Source organism: Castor canadensis, chromosome 6, assembly GCF_047511655.1.
Source record: "Castor canadensis chromosome 6, mCasCan1.hap1v2, whole genome shotgun sequence".
In the NCBI taxonomy this organism is placed as follows: Eukaryota; Metazoa; Chordata; class Mammalia; order Rodentia; family Castoridae; genus Castor; species Castor canadensis.
Window position 1 is genome coordinate 168,487,943 of NC_133391.1, and position 16,259 is coordinate 168,504,201.

Sequence of the window (16,259 nt, forward strand, 5' to 3'; positions counted from 1 at the left end):
AGATATTCATCATTAACTTGAAGTGAATTTTAAATTTTGTTACAATCTTCATCTGGCTCCTCCTTCCTTTATCTTTTGTGCTCTTATGAAGAGGAAGGAGGAGTTAGAGGGAATGAGAAAACAAATGGATCTAGGTAAGGAGAGAAGTAACTAGGGGAAAATGTTATAGAAGTCAAAGAGGGAAAAAGTAAGTCCATCGGGCAAAGGGAAAGGAAAAGGAAGAGAAGGAACATGAAAGGAACAATGGGGGATGGGAAAGGAAAGGGGGACATGTTACCTATTGCTGCACAACAGACTAACCCCAAATTTAAAAGCCTAAACCAACAAACATTTATATCACACAGTGTGTGAGCGAGCAGTCCATTTAGGTGGTTCCATCTCAACCTCTTTCATAAAGTTGAAATCATCCAAAGGCTTAAGTGAAGCTGTAGAGCCTACATCCAAAATGGCACACTCGTGACTATTGGCTGAAGACCCCAGTTCTTCACTGCAGTGGGCTCTCCATTGGACTGCTTGAGGGTTCCTTAACATGACAGAGCAATCCCAGAGAGAGAACTTGGAGGAAACCACAATACCATTTTTATGACCTTGTCTCAAGTCACTCAGTCATTGCCACTTTTTTTTTTTGTCAGAAGTGAGTCACTAAGTCCTGTCTTCACTCATAGGGAGAAGAATTAGGCTGTACCATTTGAAGAAAATATCCAAAAAACCACTACAGAAGAAAAGGAAGTAGGAAGGAGTGAAGAGAAATTTGAGTAAAATACCAGTTTCCACCTGTGGCATGCATATGTGTGTGGAGGAGTTGGGTAGCAGGACAGACGTAGAGCTCCCAGGTTTTGCCATTTTGACGTCTGTCGGACATATCAACATTGTCTCAATTGTTCCCATAACCTGCTGGTTCTAACTCAAGCTTGTCTCTGTGTTCAGATAATCTATCCAAACTCCTTAAGCTTTGAGGACATGCCTTAAATGATTGCTGAATTCCCCTAGAAAGAATTCTCCACTTTGCCACTCTTTATTAGGAGGTGAAAAAGTTGTCTAAGATTGAGAGTCACTACTCCCAGTGAGCTTTGGAAACACTTGTGGGTAGAAAGTTGCATTAAGCACAAGACTCAGAGATACGGGTCAAGAGCTGTGCTAAATCCATCAGAACATTATGCACACGTGAAGCCAACCTGGAAAGGTGTGAACTAAAATCCTCCTCCATGTACCAGCTTAAATTAGGTGGTACCAATTAATGAATTACTGAGAATAGTGAAGGAGACAGAATAACCCAATAAAGAGATACCTTAAATCATGTCTTCCCTTTCGTCCTCTCACTTCTTGTCAAATATTTCATTAGTCCTCTAGTTTTTCTTGATTTTCCCCTCTTCCCTTCCCTGCCTCTTTTCTGTTCACTAGAAGACAGTAGAAATTACTTCACTCTCACAGAATGACTTTAGATTCTTTCAAATTCATCACATAGCATTTATTATTTAGTTATGTAGTTTTCAGCAAAACATAGTACCCATACACTAAAATATGTATGTGCAAGCCTCAATGTCCATGCATTGGTACTTCCAAATCAAGATTTGGGAATGAAAAACTCAACTTTTGTTCCTGCCTGTTTGTATTAAATACTTAGAAGAGCCAACACAAATACTTTAACATACTGTTTTAAAAGTTAACTTCAAATACTAAGGTAGATACTAATTTCTTTTTAATATGCCTTTAAAAACAGAAACACCAGTTTTTTGCTATTACAAGTAACATTTGTGAAACCACAAAAGAATGAGGAAGTTTATTTCAGTGATGAAAATCATTTTGTTTTCACATTTCTTCATCGATGAATAAACATTTTCATATGCCATTTTTAAAAAAGATAAATGGATCTCTTAATATTCCTCACATTCCCAATCAGTCTGTATCATGAGTATGTTCTATGTACTAGTGAGCTTTTTTTGTATACTCAGTTTAGGATTTTAATGACAATGCAAACAAGTGCATACAGTGTATGGAAAATGGTCAATGCACTGAAGGAGGGCTGGGTAAACTTTTTCTGTAAAAGTCCAAATAACAAATTGTTTAGGCTTTGTGGACTATAGAGTCTCTGTCATAAATAATCAATTTTTCCCTTTTCAGACAAAAGCAGACATAGAAATATGTGAATGAACAGGTATCACTGTGTTCCAATAAAACTTACTATTTATAAAAAACTGTCAGGCCAGATTTGTCAAGTTAACCTTCTTCTGGATTTATACATACCAGGAACCAAAGCAATTTTATTTCTCTTGCATTCACTTAGATAGAATTCTCTATAAATGCTACTCCTAAAGACAGTTGAGTTTGTCTCTAAAGTCTTTATTTTTATAAAACTGTATAATCACTTTTATAGTCACTTCTTTAACTATTAACAATCAGATTTGTATTATTAACACCCTTGTTTAGTTCAGCATGAGCAATGCAAGAAATTAATTTTAAAAAATTCAGAAAGTGGTCCTATTCATTCTATTTATAACACAATAGATGAAACAAATTCTGTCTGGTTAAAATAGATTGAAATCTTGTTAGACAAATCAGCTAGAAGTCACTTTCCTAAGGACAACTACAGTACTTTATTCCCCCTGTCTGCAGTGATGGTGTCTGTTTAGGTGGAGGGATAATGCAGGCTTTCTATTTGGGAAACAGAATAGCCTTCTCTGCTTCCTTTTCTTTTGTGTATACTTTTCTGAACCAAAATATACAACAATTGACTCTAAAAACATTTTAAATGATCATATAACACGGATGCAATATCTGTGACCCTTTCTAGAATCTGTTTCATTTTTTAAAATGCATGATTTAAAAACCTAAAACATTCCATGCGTCCAAAGTTTTTACCTTTGCTCCATCTACATTAATTACCATTACGCTTGGTCCCCTCCAGGCATGCCTTTCACTTTGTTGCTGCTCCCTTTGTGATCATTTAAAGAAGGGGATGGAATTGGAGAACATCATTCTGAGTGAGGTTAGCCTGGCTCAAAAGACCAAAAATCATATGTTCTCCCTCATATGTGGACATTAGATCAAGGGCAAACACAACAAGGGGATTGGACTATGAGCACATGATAAAAGCGAGAGCACACAAGGGAGGGGTGAGGATAGGTAAGACACCTGAAAAACTAGCTAGCATTTGTTGCCCTTAATGCAGAGAAACTAAAGCAGATACCTTAAAGCAACTGAGGCCAATAGGAGAAGGGGACCAGGAACTAGAGAAAAGGTTAGATCAAAAAGAATTAACCTAGAAGGTAACACCCACGCACAGGAAATCAATGTGAGTCAACGCCCTGTATAGCTATCCTTATCTCAACCAGCAAAACCCCTTGTTCCTTCCTATTATTGCTTATACTCTCTCTACAACAAAATTAGAGATAAGGACAAAATAGTTTCTGCTGGGTATTGAGGGGGGGGGAGCGGGAGGGGGCGGAGTGGGTGGTAAGGGAGGGGGTGGGGGCAAGGGGGAGAAATGAACCAAGCCTTGTATGCACATATGAATAATAAAAGAAAAATGAAAAAAAATAAATAAAAAAATAAATAAATAAACATTGCAAAAGACTAAAAAAAAAAAAAAGAAGAAGAACATTCTATACGCCCTCCATGAGCATTGCTTTCAGAGCAAAAGCTTTCAAAGCTGCCACTAATGACAATGTGCCTGAATGGCTTCATGAGCCTCTGTCATCGATGTGATGCTGGACTCTCATAAAGTTCTCTCACCGCCTACTTGTCTGTGGACTGCCTGCTTATCTGTGGAATCTATGTGAATTCCACACATGGAGACAGAGGTCTTAGGTAAAATAAAGACCTACTAGCCCATTTTGAATAACTTCCACATCTCTTTGGTCTTAGCTAGAGTTTGTGTCCACTGTATTAGTGAATGGAAGCTTGGTAGATAACTTCAGTTCAATCAGATCTCCCAGCATTACTTACTCTCCATGATAAATAGAGATGATGAGGTCATAATCCCTCTGCACTCCTCAGGTTTTCACAGCATGCTGTTAATGGCTTTTTTTCAGATGTCCTAAAGTTAAGGGTAGGCTCTAGGACACATGCCCTCAACTGCCTTACTCCTTCCTGCCAGTGATGTTAATTCCAATAAAGAAAACTGTTCAAGATAAGAAAGAGTAGTGGTACTCAACAGCTCTCCTTGTGTGTCTTGCAGGAGTCCTTTGGAACCTCTCATCGTGTGATGCTCTCAAAATGCCAATCATCCAGGATGCCCTGGCAGTGTTGACCAACGCAGTGATTATCCCACACTCTGGCTGGGAAAATTCACCTCTTCAGGATGATCGGAAAATACAGCTGCATTCATCACAGGTGCTGCGCAATGCCACTGGGTGCCTAAGGTGAGTCCATGGCCTGAGGGCCTCCTCCTGCTGCCTTCCCCTGGTGTCCTCCCTGGTTTCCTCCACTTCCTCCCAGTAACTTTAATTACTCCTATCCTAAAAATCACACTGCTCTGCAAAGAAAAATGTTGACCTGGGATATAAGAAGGAAAAGTTATAGGTGTCTTACACTACTCTATACCTACACCTGTGTTTGACTTACTTAACATTATTAGGTCCAGTGCAAGAAATAAACATTTTATTACAATCAAAAATAAGCCACTTTCTTTAATTGAAAACACTGGTTCATAGTAATTTGACATGATACCACCTATGTAAAGTAGGCAGGCAGGCTAGTCATTTGAGCAGTGTATAACATACATGCAGGAATGTACTCAATTACCATCAGTAGCTTTTTTAATTGTCTTTTTCCTTAATTCTCCATGTGACTGTGAGAATCAATACTTTCTTAGGAATAGCTCCTTAATAGGGCCTATTGTAGTGTTAAATGTTTTCTAAATAGTAAAAGTTGAAAATGTGTGGTAATTCCTTCCCACTGCTTTATGCAAAAATCATCTCCCAGAAATCTGGTGAGATTTCTTAAAATCATCTTTATGACTTGTTTAATTTTTACTCTGATGAAAGAAAGTAATAATTAAGATACAGTTCTTCTAAACTCTAGGACTTGTGTTACCATGGGCATTTTGTTTTGTACCAAAATTGGAACTCTCTCCTGGATAACATTAATAATGGGTAAGGGGCAAAAGCAGGTGATTAAAAATGCCTAGCCACATAATCTGTATTTCAAAACTAAAATGTCCTGGATAAAAATGCCCACAAAATAATGAACTTTTGAAATGATTTCTCTAGATAGTCTCTATCACAAGCCAAATTTACTGTTCTCCAAAATATCCCATTGTGGCATCCATTTTATGGTTTCTTAAATTCCGTTATCCTTCAGAAACTTCACCAGAAGAAATGTAACTCTCAAAGCTAAAGCTATAGATACTTCTGACCTTCTATGCCTGGTTTTTCTCTCTGTGTTACTTGCCTCTTAACAAAGGCAACAAGTAGTTCCTCTCTTCCTAGCATCCTCTACTTGCAAAGTCTGTCATTGTTCCTAACAAAGTCTGTGGATCCATGTGTCTTGGAATCAGTTGTAGGGCATAGTTAGTAAAGACCTGCTTAGCTCTGTCATATGAAATTCACTCTGAATAGCAGAGTAACATAATTATGTCTTCCTGATGTCTGACTTAAGGTTGTAGGACCTGGCTTGATGAGCATGTATTCTGCATCATTGATGATAAGTTGATAAAGAAGCTAAACCAGTGTATGTCGTGGGTCCCTTTGTAAGTCCACTGGCTGTGTTTAAGGTCTGGAATGTGACACAGAGAGGCTCAACCTTGCTTCTTCTTCTACTGACTAGAAGTGACCACATCTAGGAAGAAAAACAAAAAGACATCTAGTTTAGGCAGAATTTGTTATAGCCAAATCCAAACCTGGTTTCCTTAGCTAAGATACAATCAAGATGAGTGAGTTCTACATTTCTGAGTTTATGATGTGAGCAACAAAGTGAAACCCAACAATATATCATCAAACTTGAACTTTTTAATCAATTAAACTTCTCCCCTCCTACAGAAAGAAAGACGATTTCTCTTCTCCTCTCTCATTTGAATGGGTTTATGAATCATTCTACATGGATAAGCAAGATGGGCTGAAAGAGGAAGAACACAGCCATGGAAAGGGCTAAAATGAATTTATCAAACTCAGTAGGGGTAAAGTTTCAAAGATATTAAATTTTTCTCCATGTTACTGAAAAACAGTGTGGGCAGCATCCCCAGTCACACATGTCTATCATGATTGAAGATTTGAGGTTTTAATATTTGAGTTTATTTGCATTTTTGGAATTTCCAGCAACTCTTAGATCATTATCCACATTAAAGAAATTACTTCCTATGCTGCTCTGCTTTTCAACACTTTAATCCATGAGCATTCACTGAGTGACAACTGTCTACTCCACAATTCCTGCTCTTCAGATGCTCATAAGGTAGTAGAAATAGTGGCACCTACATAATTAGCCCGGTCATAATACTCAAGGGTCACCTTGATACCATGATTAGGTAGTACATTGGGAAAACTGGAAAGTGAGTCACTAACTCAGCCAGTGTGGTCAAGAAAGGCTTCAAGGATCAAATGGACTAAGCATGTAAAGGATGTCACCAGTAGATGCCATGGGAAAATTCATGGTCAGGAGTGAGCAGGCACAGTGGCACAGTCCTTGGAGAATTCCAGGAAATTTTGAGGAACATTATCCACAAAGACTAGATTCATAAATAAAATTTAAGTGATTGATATTCATAAAATCCCTATCTTCCAAGGACCTGAAAAACAAGCAGCTCTCTAAATCCACAAGTCCTCTTCCATGGATTCAACCAACTGTAGGTAGAAAATATTTGAAAAGAAGTTTCATCTGTACTGAATATGTACAAACTCTTTTTCTTGTCATTATTCCCGCAGAAACTAACTCTATAACATTGACATTGAACCTGGCATGTAATAATGATTTAAAGTATACAAGAGGATACATGTAGGTTATACACAAATGCTGTGTCACTTTATATAAGGGACTTGAGAATCTGCAGGTTTTGGAACCTGCAGAGGGTTCTGCAACCGATACTTCATGAACACCAGTGAATACTACACCTTGTTTATTCTCTTATTTGTTATAAGGTCAATAACTCATGTCTGGTAAGTCATGAAGCCACATCGTGACTTTTGAACTACGTCCTGATTCTTGATGTAGACCATTTTCATTCTTCACACAGACAGGAATATAAAGTTACATGCTACCAGATTGTTATCAGGTATGTGCCCAAAACAATGTGCAACAACCAAACAGCCAGTCAATAAATACTGTCTTCCATGTTGATTCCTCCAATTTGCTTCTTGACATTTACTGACTGGCATCTGCTTGGCCAACATCCTTTTTGCCTTTAAATACCAGTTGTTTTCTTCCCCTCAACCATTCCTCCCTTTCCATTCTCTCCTAAGGCCTTGCTATGATTTGAATGTAATTTGTTCCCCAAGCACTCATGTACTTGAAGCTTTGTCCTCACCATGGTGATACAGAAGAGATAATGGGACTTTTAAGAGGTGGGACTTAGTGGCAGGTGATTGATTCATAGGGCATCACCTCCAAAAGGGATTAATGTACTAATAAAGGGGCCCTTATTGCTTCTCTTAAGATGGATTGTTCTACAAAGAGTAATCCTGGCCCCTGAATCTTTCTAGCTTCTTCTCTTGCCTTGTAATCTCTGCTATAGACTCTCATCATTGTGAAGATATCTACCAAGAGGTTCTTACCAGAGTCCAAACAGATGGGGCTGCCCAATCTTGGACTTTCAGCATCTAAAACTATGACCTAAATCATCCTCTTTTCTTTATCAAGTACCAAGAGTCAAGATATTGTGTATATCAACAGAAAACAGACTAAGATGTGAATTAGGTATAGAGCAGACTAAGATGTGAATTGGGTATACACCTGGACAAAGTCACTTGCCCCCACCTTAAATCTTCACTTTGAGCTATGGGTTCCTTTTCTTTAAAGATAAAAATGTATTTTAAGAAATATCCTAGACAATAATATTGATGGGGTTTTTTCCAGTATTCAGAGTCTTCTATACTTTGATTGATGACTTTAAGCTGAATTGATATTTGGGGCTTGTTTCTGTAACTATAACTTTAGTTATATTTAAAAAAAACAAAATAAAACTCTTCCTATGATGGTATTTTCTAAACTATGTAGCTTATCAGTCCAGTAGAAGGAACATAGAGTAGGTAAGAGTAAACTTGTCAGGTCATTATTGGAAATCTTTACTCTTGATTTTAGTTCTTAGCAGAATTCTGACTATTTATGTCATGTCAGGTTGAGAAGCCGAGGTTTAGAATTTAAGCAATTACTATTCTAAAAGAGTTTTTATTTTTCAGAAAGGAAAACAATTTTATGAATGCAAATTGTGCTGCTCTTAAATGTCCTAAAGCTCAGCAGAGGAATTTGAGTAAAATAGCCTCTGCCTTAGGAAGCCAAAATCTGAACAACCAAAACCATCCTACCTTTAGACAACTTCGCCATCTTCATAGACTCTCTCTGTCTTCTTGAGCTTTCCTTCAGCAGTGGATGTTGTACCACATCAGTGGTGGTCCCCTTTCCACCCTAACACAAGAAAGCCATGCTCAAAGGGAGCATTCTAGAGAGAAAAGCCACTTGCCTCTGCCTTCATAGAAAGAGTCACAGCACATTGACACAGCAAAAAAGTTAAGCACATATGAAATATAAAATGAAATATTAATGCCCTTAGTCCTTTTCCATTTAAAATTCATTTTTGGGTAGGAAATAGAATTTTTCTCAATCAGATCTATCTATTTGTCCCTGAACTATCTATCTGTCACTGAGGAAAGAGGATAGAAATGGGGGAAAAAAAATCTCTGAAATTTTGTTGAGGGAGTGAATTGATAAGAATGATGATGGCTAGATTGTGGAATGGGATGGCACACATTAGAGCAGTGAGCGGTCAGGACCTGGACAGAAAAGGACTTCATCTCTATGCTCTGCCTCCTAGTATCCTGCACCTTTCCCCACCCCAAGCACACCCATTATTTCTCATTTCTTCCTCTTTTCTAGCTGAATCCTTTGCTCCAATGCTGTCATATTCAAGCTTTATTTTTAAAGAAGTCATTTTAAAATATGACAAATATGCCCAAATAAATGTGGAGAATTATTAGAAATTTGGATATAAATATGAGTGAATTGTTATATTAGTCTTCTTCTTCACTTTATGATTTAGGATTTGTCCAGGGAAATGACTTCATGTAGCCTAAGTCTGGCTGTTGAGACCTTAAAAATAGATCCAGTTTTGTACTTGTAATTGTTCTGCTGCATACTGTCATCAAATGTGTCTCTTAACCTTTGGCCAGTATAGTCATCACCTTCTGCTGAAAACATGTATTACCAGATCACAGCCTAATGACTGACTAGTGAAGTCAGATGGCTCTGCTTTGTGGACCAGCTCATGTTATCTGAGGTCAGTGTGGTGGGTTGCATAAATGTCCCTCAAAAAATCATACCTACCCACAATTCTGAAATGTAGCCTTATTTGGAAATAGAGTCTTTAGACATATAATTAGTTTAAGAACAGGTCATACTGGATTCAGGTGGTTCATGAATCCTATGAGTGGTGTCCTTATAAGGAGAATACAAAGCAGTATACAGGAAATAGGCCACATAAAGACAGTCAGAGATGGGAGTGATACAGATGTAAGCCAAGGAATGCTGGGGAATGCCTGGAGCCACCATAAGCTAGGAAAGGGGGAAGGGGTTCTTTCTTCGAGCCTTCGGAGAGATCACATTCCTGCTGACACCTTCACTTCAGACTTCTAGCCTCCTGAACTGTGAGAGAATATATCTCTGTTGTTTTAAGCCACAGATTTTGTGAGTTTGTTTTTGCAGCCCAAGAAAACAAATTCATTTACCCTAGTAAGTAACAGAGAGAGAACTGCAAAACCAGGTAGCCATCTGAGGACATAGTACAGGGCGAAAAGTGAGTAGGTAACTCAAGAGAGGCTGCCTACTTCCACAAGGTACCCACACACTGGGACAAACAACTAGATAGGGACCTGTTTTTGTCTGTGCACAAGCCATAGCTCAGGTAGAAAACAAAACATTACCTGTGAAGGATTGAGCTATGAATGCCCAGTGTGACTAGCCCTTCAAAGAAAGCTTGAGTCCAATTTCTTGACTGGACAGCCATTAAATAAGGGTCTCCCCAAGTGTGGATCTGATTTCTGCATTCTGTGCTCTCACTCATGAGCTAACCTTCACCTAGCCTTCACCTTCCTCCTGACTTTGAACCAGCTTCTAAATATGGCTTGGATTTATCTAACACTAGGGACAGCCAGTAGTCATTCTAGGTTCCCACACAGGGAATGTACCATTTCCAGAAGTCGACTCCAGCAGCCATGTGCAGAATGAATGTTTTCTGGGTATACTGTGAAACGTGGCAGTGTTTCCCATTTAAAATATCACAAATCAATATCCTAAAGATCCCTGTTGCAGACATTAACATCCTTTCAGAATGAACTTTAGGTAAAGCCTCTTTTTGCCTTCTAATCTAACAACTAGCTCAGTAAGATAACTCTGATCTACATTACTGTCTGACTCCATTACCTTTAGTCATGGGTCCTCAGGAATTTATCTCTAGCTGAAGCATGTGCATAAGGCTGGCTTTGCTAACTTGCACAGCTCATTTTCTGGTGCCGCCAAGTCATTTATTTATTTTTATTATTCTATTCCCACTTCAGCATCTTGTCCTGAAGGACAACAATATACAACCCTAATTTTTTCCATTTATCTTTGTGTACACAAGAATGTTATTAAACCCATCAAAGGAGCTGCACTGAGCCTGTGCTTATGAGAATAATTAAACTTAGACCCTCAATTAGTCATTTTAATCCATATAATGGATGAGCACTTGGTCCCAGAGTAACACTAATTCTAGAGTGACCTTGAGGAAACTCATCACACAGTAATGGTAGTGATAATCACATTCTGGCTGGAAAACTCCAAGGACATTTATTTTATCTGGTTTATTCTTGCATTAGCCACAAGTAAGAAGAGGAAATATTACCATTTTTATGTTAAGGTCATGCCAGTATTATTCATCTATTCAAAGAATCTTTTTTAAGGAGTATTTCTAAAGTGTTGTCTGGTAAGCTCTGGACTGCCTTACCCCAGTCCCCACAGGCAGAGTGCATGTGTCGTGTGCATGGAGCACTCATTGCCTGGGTTCTTGGGTAGGAAACAGACTTTGTCTGTGGAGAGTGGACAGAGTTGATACTTGTTACCTGTCCCTCTCTCTCCCTGCTTCCTACACCTGGGCCTAAATCAGAGAAAGCTCCTTGCTATGCAGCTCTCCACTGCTGGCCAATGTGTCTGATAATGGGTATGACATGACGTTCTTGATTCGTGCCTCAACAGTGAAGGTCTGCTAAGATGAGAGGGAACAGAGTTCATTGGGGTTAAGAATAGGAATCTTACCAGTTGCTATCCATCTCAGCAGTCCCATTGGTGAGAACGCTCAATCCTGCCGTGATACACCCCAGTACTTCTAGCCCACTTCTCCCAGCCCAGTCAGTAGGGAATGCTTGAGACTTGCTCATCTGCCATAACAAAGTACCATGGACTGCAAGGTTTAAATAACAGAGATTTACATCCTCACAACTGTGGAGCTGAAAACCTGAGATCAATGTGGCGGTAGGGTTTGTTTCTCTGAGGCTCCTCTCCTTAGTTTGTACATTTCTGTCTTCCCTCTGCGTCTTCACATGGTCTTCTTTCTGGGCATCTGCGCCCAAATTGTCTTTTATTATAAGGATACTAGTCAGATTGGATTAAGGCCATTACTAAATATTTCATTATAACTTGATTATCTCTTTTAAGACCCTGCCTTCAAATATACTCACATTCTGAGAATCTCCAGGTTAGGACTTTAATGAATGAATTTTAGGGAGGTACAAGTCAGCCTATAGCAACACCATAATAGTTTCACTGTTTGTTCTCACTGTGTGAAATAATTTTTTATAAATTAAAAATTATACCAAGGTCATGTTGACCAGAATGAAGCATTCTCGACTCATTATATAATATAAATAAAAATCATGCTTATTCTATAACCTTAAAAAGGGCTAATGTTAGCTTGTAGTCTCTACTTCTAAGTAGAAGTGATCATAAAAATAGCTTCTGAAAATGTTCCACATGCAGGCTGACACCTCCCTTTTCTTACCTTAAGAGGTGGGGGGAAGAGAGGGAGGAAAGGAGAGAGGAAAAGCAAGTACGAGGTATGATGTCTTAAACTCTTTCAGAACTCAGCAAGACCATTGGAGAGTTCTTGAACCCAGCCATCCTTTAAAAGAGTCTGTATCTCCTAGGAATGATCTCACTGCTGCTGAGCTCAGTCACTGGCTGGGAGCATACATGGGAAATGAAACCTTTACATGAAGGCAGAGCTAGTGATGGATTTCAGGGCATAGCAGCCAGGGCCCATCAGTCAATGACACTCTTACAATCAGTAATCTGAATAGTGCAATTTCATGGGTGACATAAGCCTAACCTTTACCAAGCATATTCATTCCCTATGGACTAACCTCACACAATATCACATTATAATCAGGAAGTTGCTTGGTGAAATCCAAACAAGAGGAATGAGTTATAGCAACTAAAAGTTTTGTTCTGTCAGTGAATATTCTTTGGGACCTCTACCATGTGGTAGGCCCTGTGGTAGGTGTTATGGCCATGCTGAAGAACAAATACACAGTCCACGGAGTTCACAGCTGAAAGCCCTGCATGATATCATTAAGGGAAGCAGCTTGGTCATCTATGTCCACATCCTGCCACCCTGGAGTGGACAAGTGGGGTGTGTTTTCCCAGATTAATGCCTCAAAAGCCAGTATTCTTTAAAAAAATATTTCCATGGTTGATCAATTCCATCTTACTGACATTCTTTCTTTATACACAAAAAAGATTTTGCATTTCCATATCTTTTCTATTAAGAAAAGTTTGAAAAGGCCTTATTTTTCAAATCTTTCAGAAGACCTTTCTGCCCCCCAAAAGAACTAACTATAATTGTGCAAAGTTCTTCCTGCCATTTGCATTTCATGAATAGTAATGAAGACTGTTCCTTGTGAAGGTGTATGTTGTTTCCCTTGGCTAGAAAAATGAGAGTGTGATGAGTTCACCTTAAATATAAATTATTAATATGAATTACCCTATCATGCTGTTCCATATTATTTCTATCACTTATTTCCACAAAATTTGATCTACTTGATTATGAAAATTTGCAGGCTATAACTAAGGCTTGTTTTAAATTACATATTTGATAATATTGTTGTAAATATTAGCTTTCCTTAAAAGGACAAATATTAAATTTTATATTTTCAATGTGAGTCACCATTTCTCCTTTATGAATACAAATATTTTGATCTTCACATTAATATGAACAAATTACTACCTTTTTAAAAAAAGATTCAATGAAGAAGTTTCATTAATTCCCAATTGTTAATTCCCCTACTATGATGTTTAATATCTATTCCTATAAAACATTGGGTTACAGGATGTTAGTTCTTTGATAAATAAAAAGATGGTCCATTCTTAAAATCCTTCATTATTTCTTGATATTAAAAATATAGTTTTTCTTCCTGTTGCCTCCCAAATTATATTGCATTGCATAAAGATTAGCTTCTCTGGAGAAGAAGCAAAGAAACAAGTCTATTAACCATAAATTGAAAAAGAAAACTCACCAAACATTTTCATTATTCTTTACATGTTAAGCCTTTGCAGTATTTTAACATATATATATATATATATATATATATATATATGCTACCTCTCCTTTCCCTTTGCAAAGTAACATTGTTTTAAAATAAAGCCAGAATTTACCAGAGTTGGGACAAAATAACCAATGAGTTGAGTATAGCTTACAGAAGAGCAGAGTGCCCCCTTCATTTACACTAAATGAGATATTCAACTTGTTGGTATGGTTCCTCTTGGAGGACAAGAAACAGAACCAGTAAGAGTCCCAAAAAGCATTCAAAATGCACCAATTCAGAGATTACATCTCCTAGCCACCATCCTATGAATTCAGAGTGAAAAATTTGATGCTCGAATCTGCATTGCATACATGTCTTGTTTCTTGATTCTGTACCCCCACACACGCACACACACTTTTCCTGGATTCTACTGTACCCTTAATTAATGAAGAATGTTTGAAATAAATTTACATTTTTCCTTAGTTGACCAAGAACATTTGGAATAAAAAAGGAGAAAGTTTCCAGGTACCATTCTGATCTTGTGGGCCCCCTTTCCTAGGCTAATGATTTCCCCATGTCAGGTTGTGGACATGTGTAGAAGGCCACATGAGTTGCTTTAGGGTATTCAACAGGTAGCTGCAGGCAAATGCTGATAGGAATATAGTTTCCTGTCCACTGTACTTTGGAGCTGTGGTATGGAGGAGTGAGGTGTGGGGGTCTCTCAACATGGATTCCTGATGATGTCATGGGGGTGGGTTCAGAGGAGTCAGAGGTACACATAGGGTGAATAGAGGAAGTCAGCTCTTGGATCCCTGTATAGCATCACAGAGATCTTGATTGCATTTCTGTGATGGAATCATCATCACCTCAAAAATTGCTCGTTCTGGAAACAGAACTGGGAAACTTCCGAAAGTAAAAATCATTATTCCTTAACTCTTATCAGAAAGTTCTTCTGACTGGCAGAAGCTTCTGGAAGTACCAATTAAAAAGTTTTCCTAAAGCAGAGAAGAGCCAAGGGGAGGACAGCCCTATTCAGGTTTCATGCTCAGTGTGCATGTTCTTGTCTCTGAAATATTCAAGCAAAGAAGCAACATTTAGTAATAATGTGTGCAAACGAGTTGACAGCCCTCAACACGGGGTTGTCCAGACACTGTGCTTTTCTGCCATTAATTCATTTTTCAGTAGTTCAGTCTGTTAAGTAAAAGGACAGACACACCAGGACTTCAGATTAAGCCCACATCCTTCATTATTGTCCCATAAAAGTTCTAATACTCCACTATTCCCCATTAATAAGCTGTGAACCGGCAAGGAAGATGTTGTGCTATAGATTCACTGATGGAGCTAATGAATTCCTACAACTAATTACGTTCCTCTTAAGATAACTTATTACCAGAGAGTAGCTGTGTTAGCGCAAAGATTTTATGTGAGAATGGCAATACCCAGGAAGAGGCCAGCTGACGAATCTTCCACCATATTTCTCCATAATGGTCCTAGTTGGACTTTGATGTTCAGACCACTGTTCTTCCCTGGGTTGCATGTTGTCTGACCTTATTTTGGACCAACAATGTAATTGTTAATTGCAGATTAATTGATATAAACAAACAAGGGTCTTGCCAAATGAAAATCTTGTCACCAGGATTGCTGCTTAATGTTCTTATAGCTCTGTTTTCACAAGTTTGGATCAGGTGGTTGGTACAAATGGAGCTTACTGCAAAAGATAATTATTTCAAGTAAGAAAAAGCATTGTGGCCTTTTAAGGCCTGCCAGGAGGTATGGCATGTGGCCTTATGCAGTGAGTGAGAGCTCATACCTTTGGAGGAGGCTGGCCCCAGTCCTCGGCATATCATGAAGGGCAGTCTTTCTCCCTAGCGTGTATGAAAGCTGTGCTGATAAGCTTCTTTCTGGAACAGAAAGGAACTTCACTTATTTCTCCTCTGCAGGCAGCACTGTCCTCTTGGCTAGCCAACATGATTAAATGTTATTTGTCCTTGACCCCTGTCACTTTTAAGCAGTGAAATAGATTAACAGGACAACGCTTCCCAAATCAGATGGAGCCAAATGTTCTCTGCCAGACCTACAGTAATAGGCTTACAGAGGAACTGATGAGGAGTTTATTAGGATTTCCAGGGCTTATTCCTATTTGAGGCGAGATCATTGAGATAGATTATCCTCTTGTTTCCTCTCAAGAGCCAGACAGGGTACTCTGTAGGCTCAGATGGAGACCTTGGGGAGGCCCCAAAAGGACAACTGCTCAGAATGGCAGTGCCAAAGATGCTGTTGGAGAAAGGGGTTTCCTTACTTTTCACCTCTCAGGCTTCTTCCTCTTTCTTTAGAAACTTACTGAGCTATGAAGACTTTAATTCAGGAGAAGCCAACAGCCACAGAGCACAGTGAACCATAGAGATCAGATTAACCTGACCAGAGAGTGAATCTGACCTCTACCCAATGGGCATCTTGTATTTTGGTTCTATATGAACCCCCACTTCCTAGGCATTTCCTTCAACTTCACTTTTCTTTCTTAAAAGAAAAATTCAGGTCAAATTTGTATAATATAAAAGCTAA

The 16,259-nt window shown here is 38.6% G+C and overlaps 1 protein-coding gene across 7 annotated transcripts in view; it reads left to right on the forward strand.

Annotated features, from left to right (window-relative positions):
• Ctnnd2 (catenin delta 2) overlaps nt 1–16,259 on the forward strand; it is an 858,282-nt gene that overhangs the window by 675,034 nt on the left and 166,989 nt on the right. For all 7 annotated transcript variants that reach the window (XM_074077729.1, XM_074077725.1, XM_074077730.1 and 4 more), the window contains one exon: nt 4,178–4,361. In XM_074077729.1, coding sequence (XP_073933830.1) covers nt 4,178–4,361 — 184 coding nt within the window. The remainder of the gene's footprint in view (nt 1–4,177; nt 4,362–16,259) is intronic.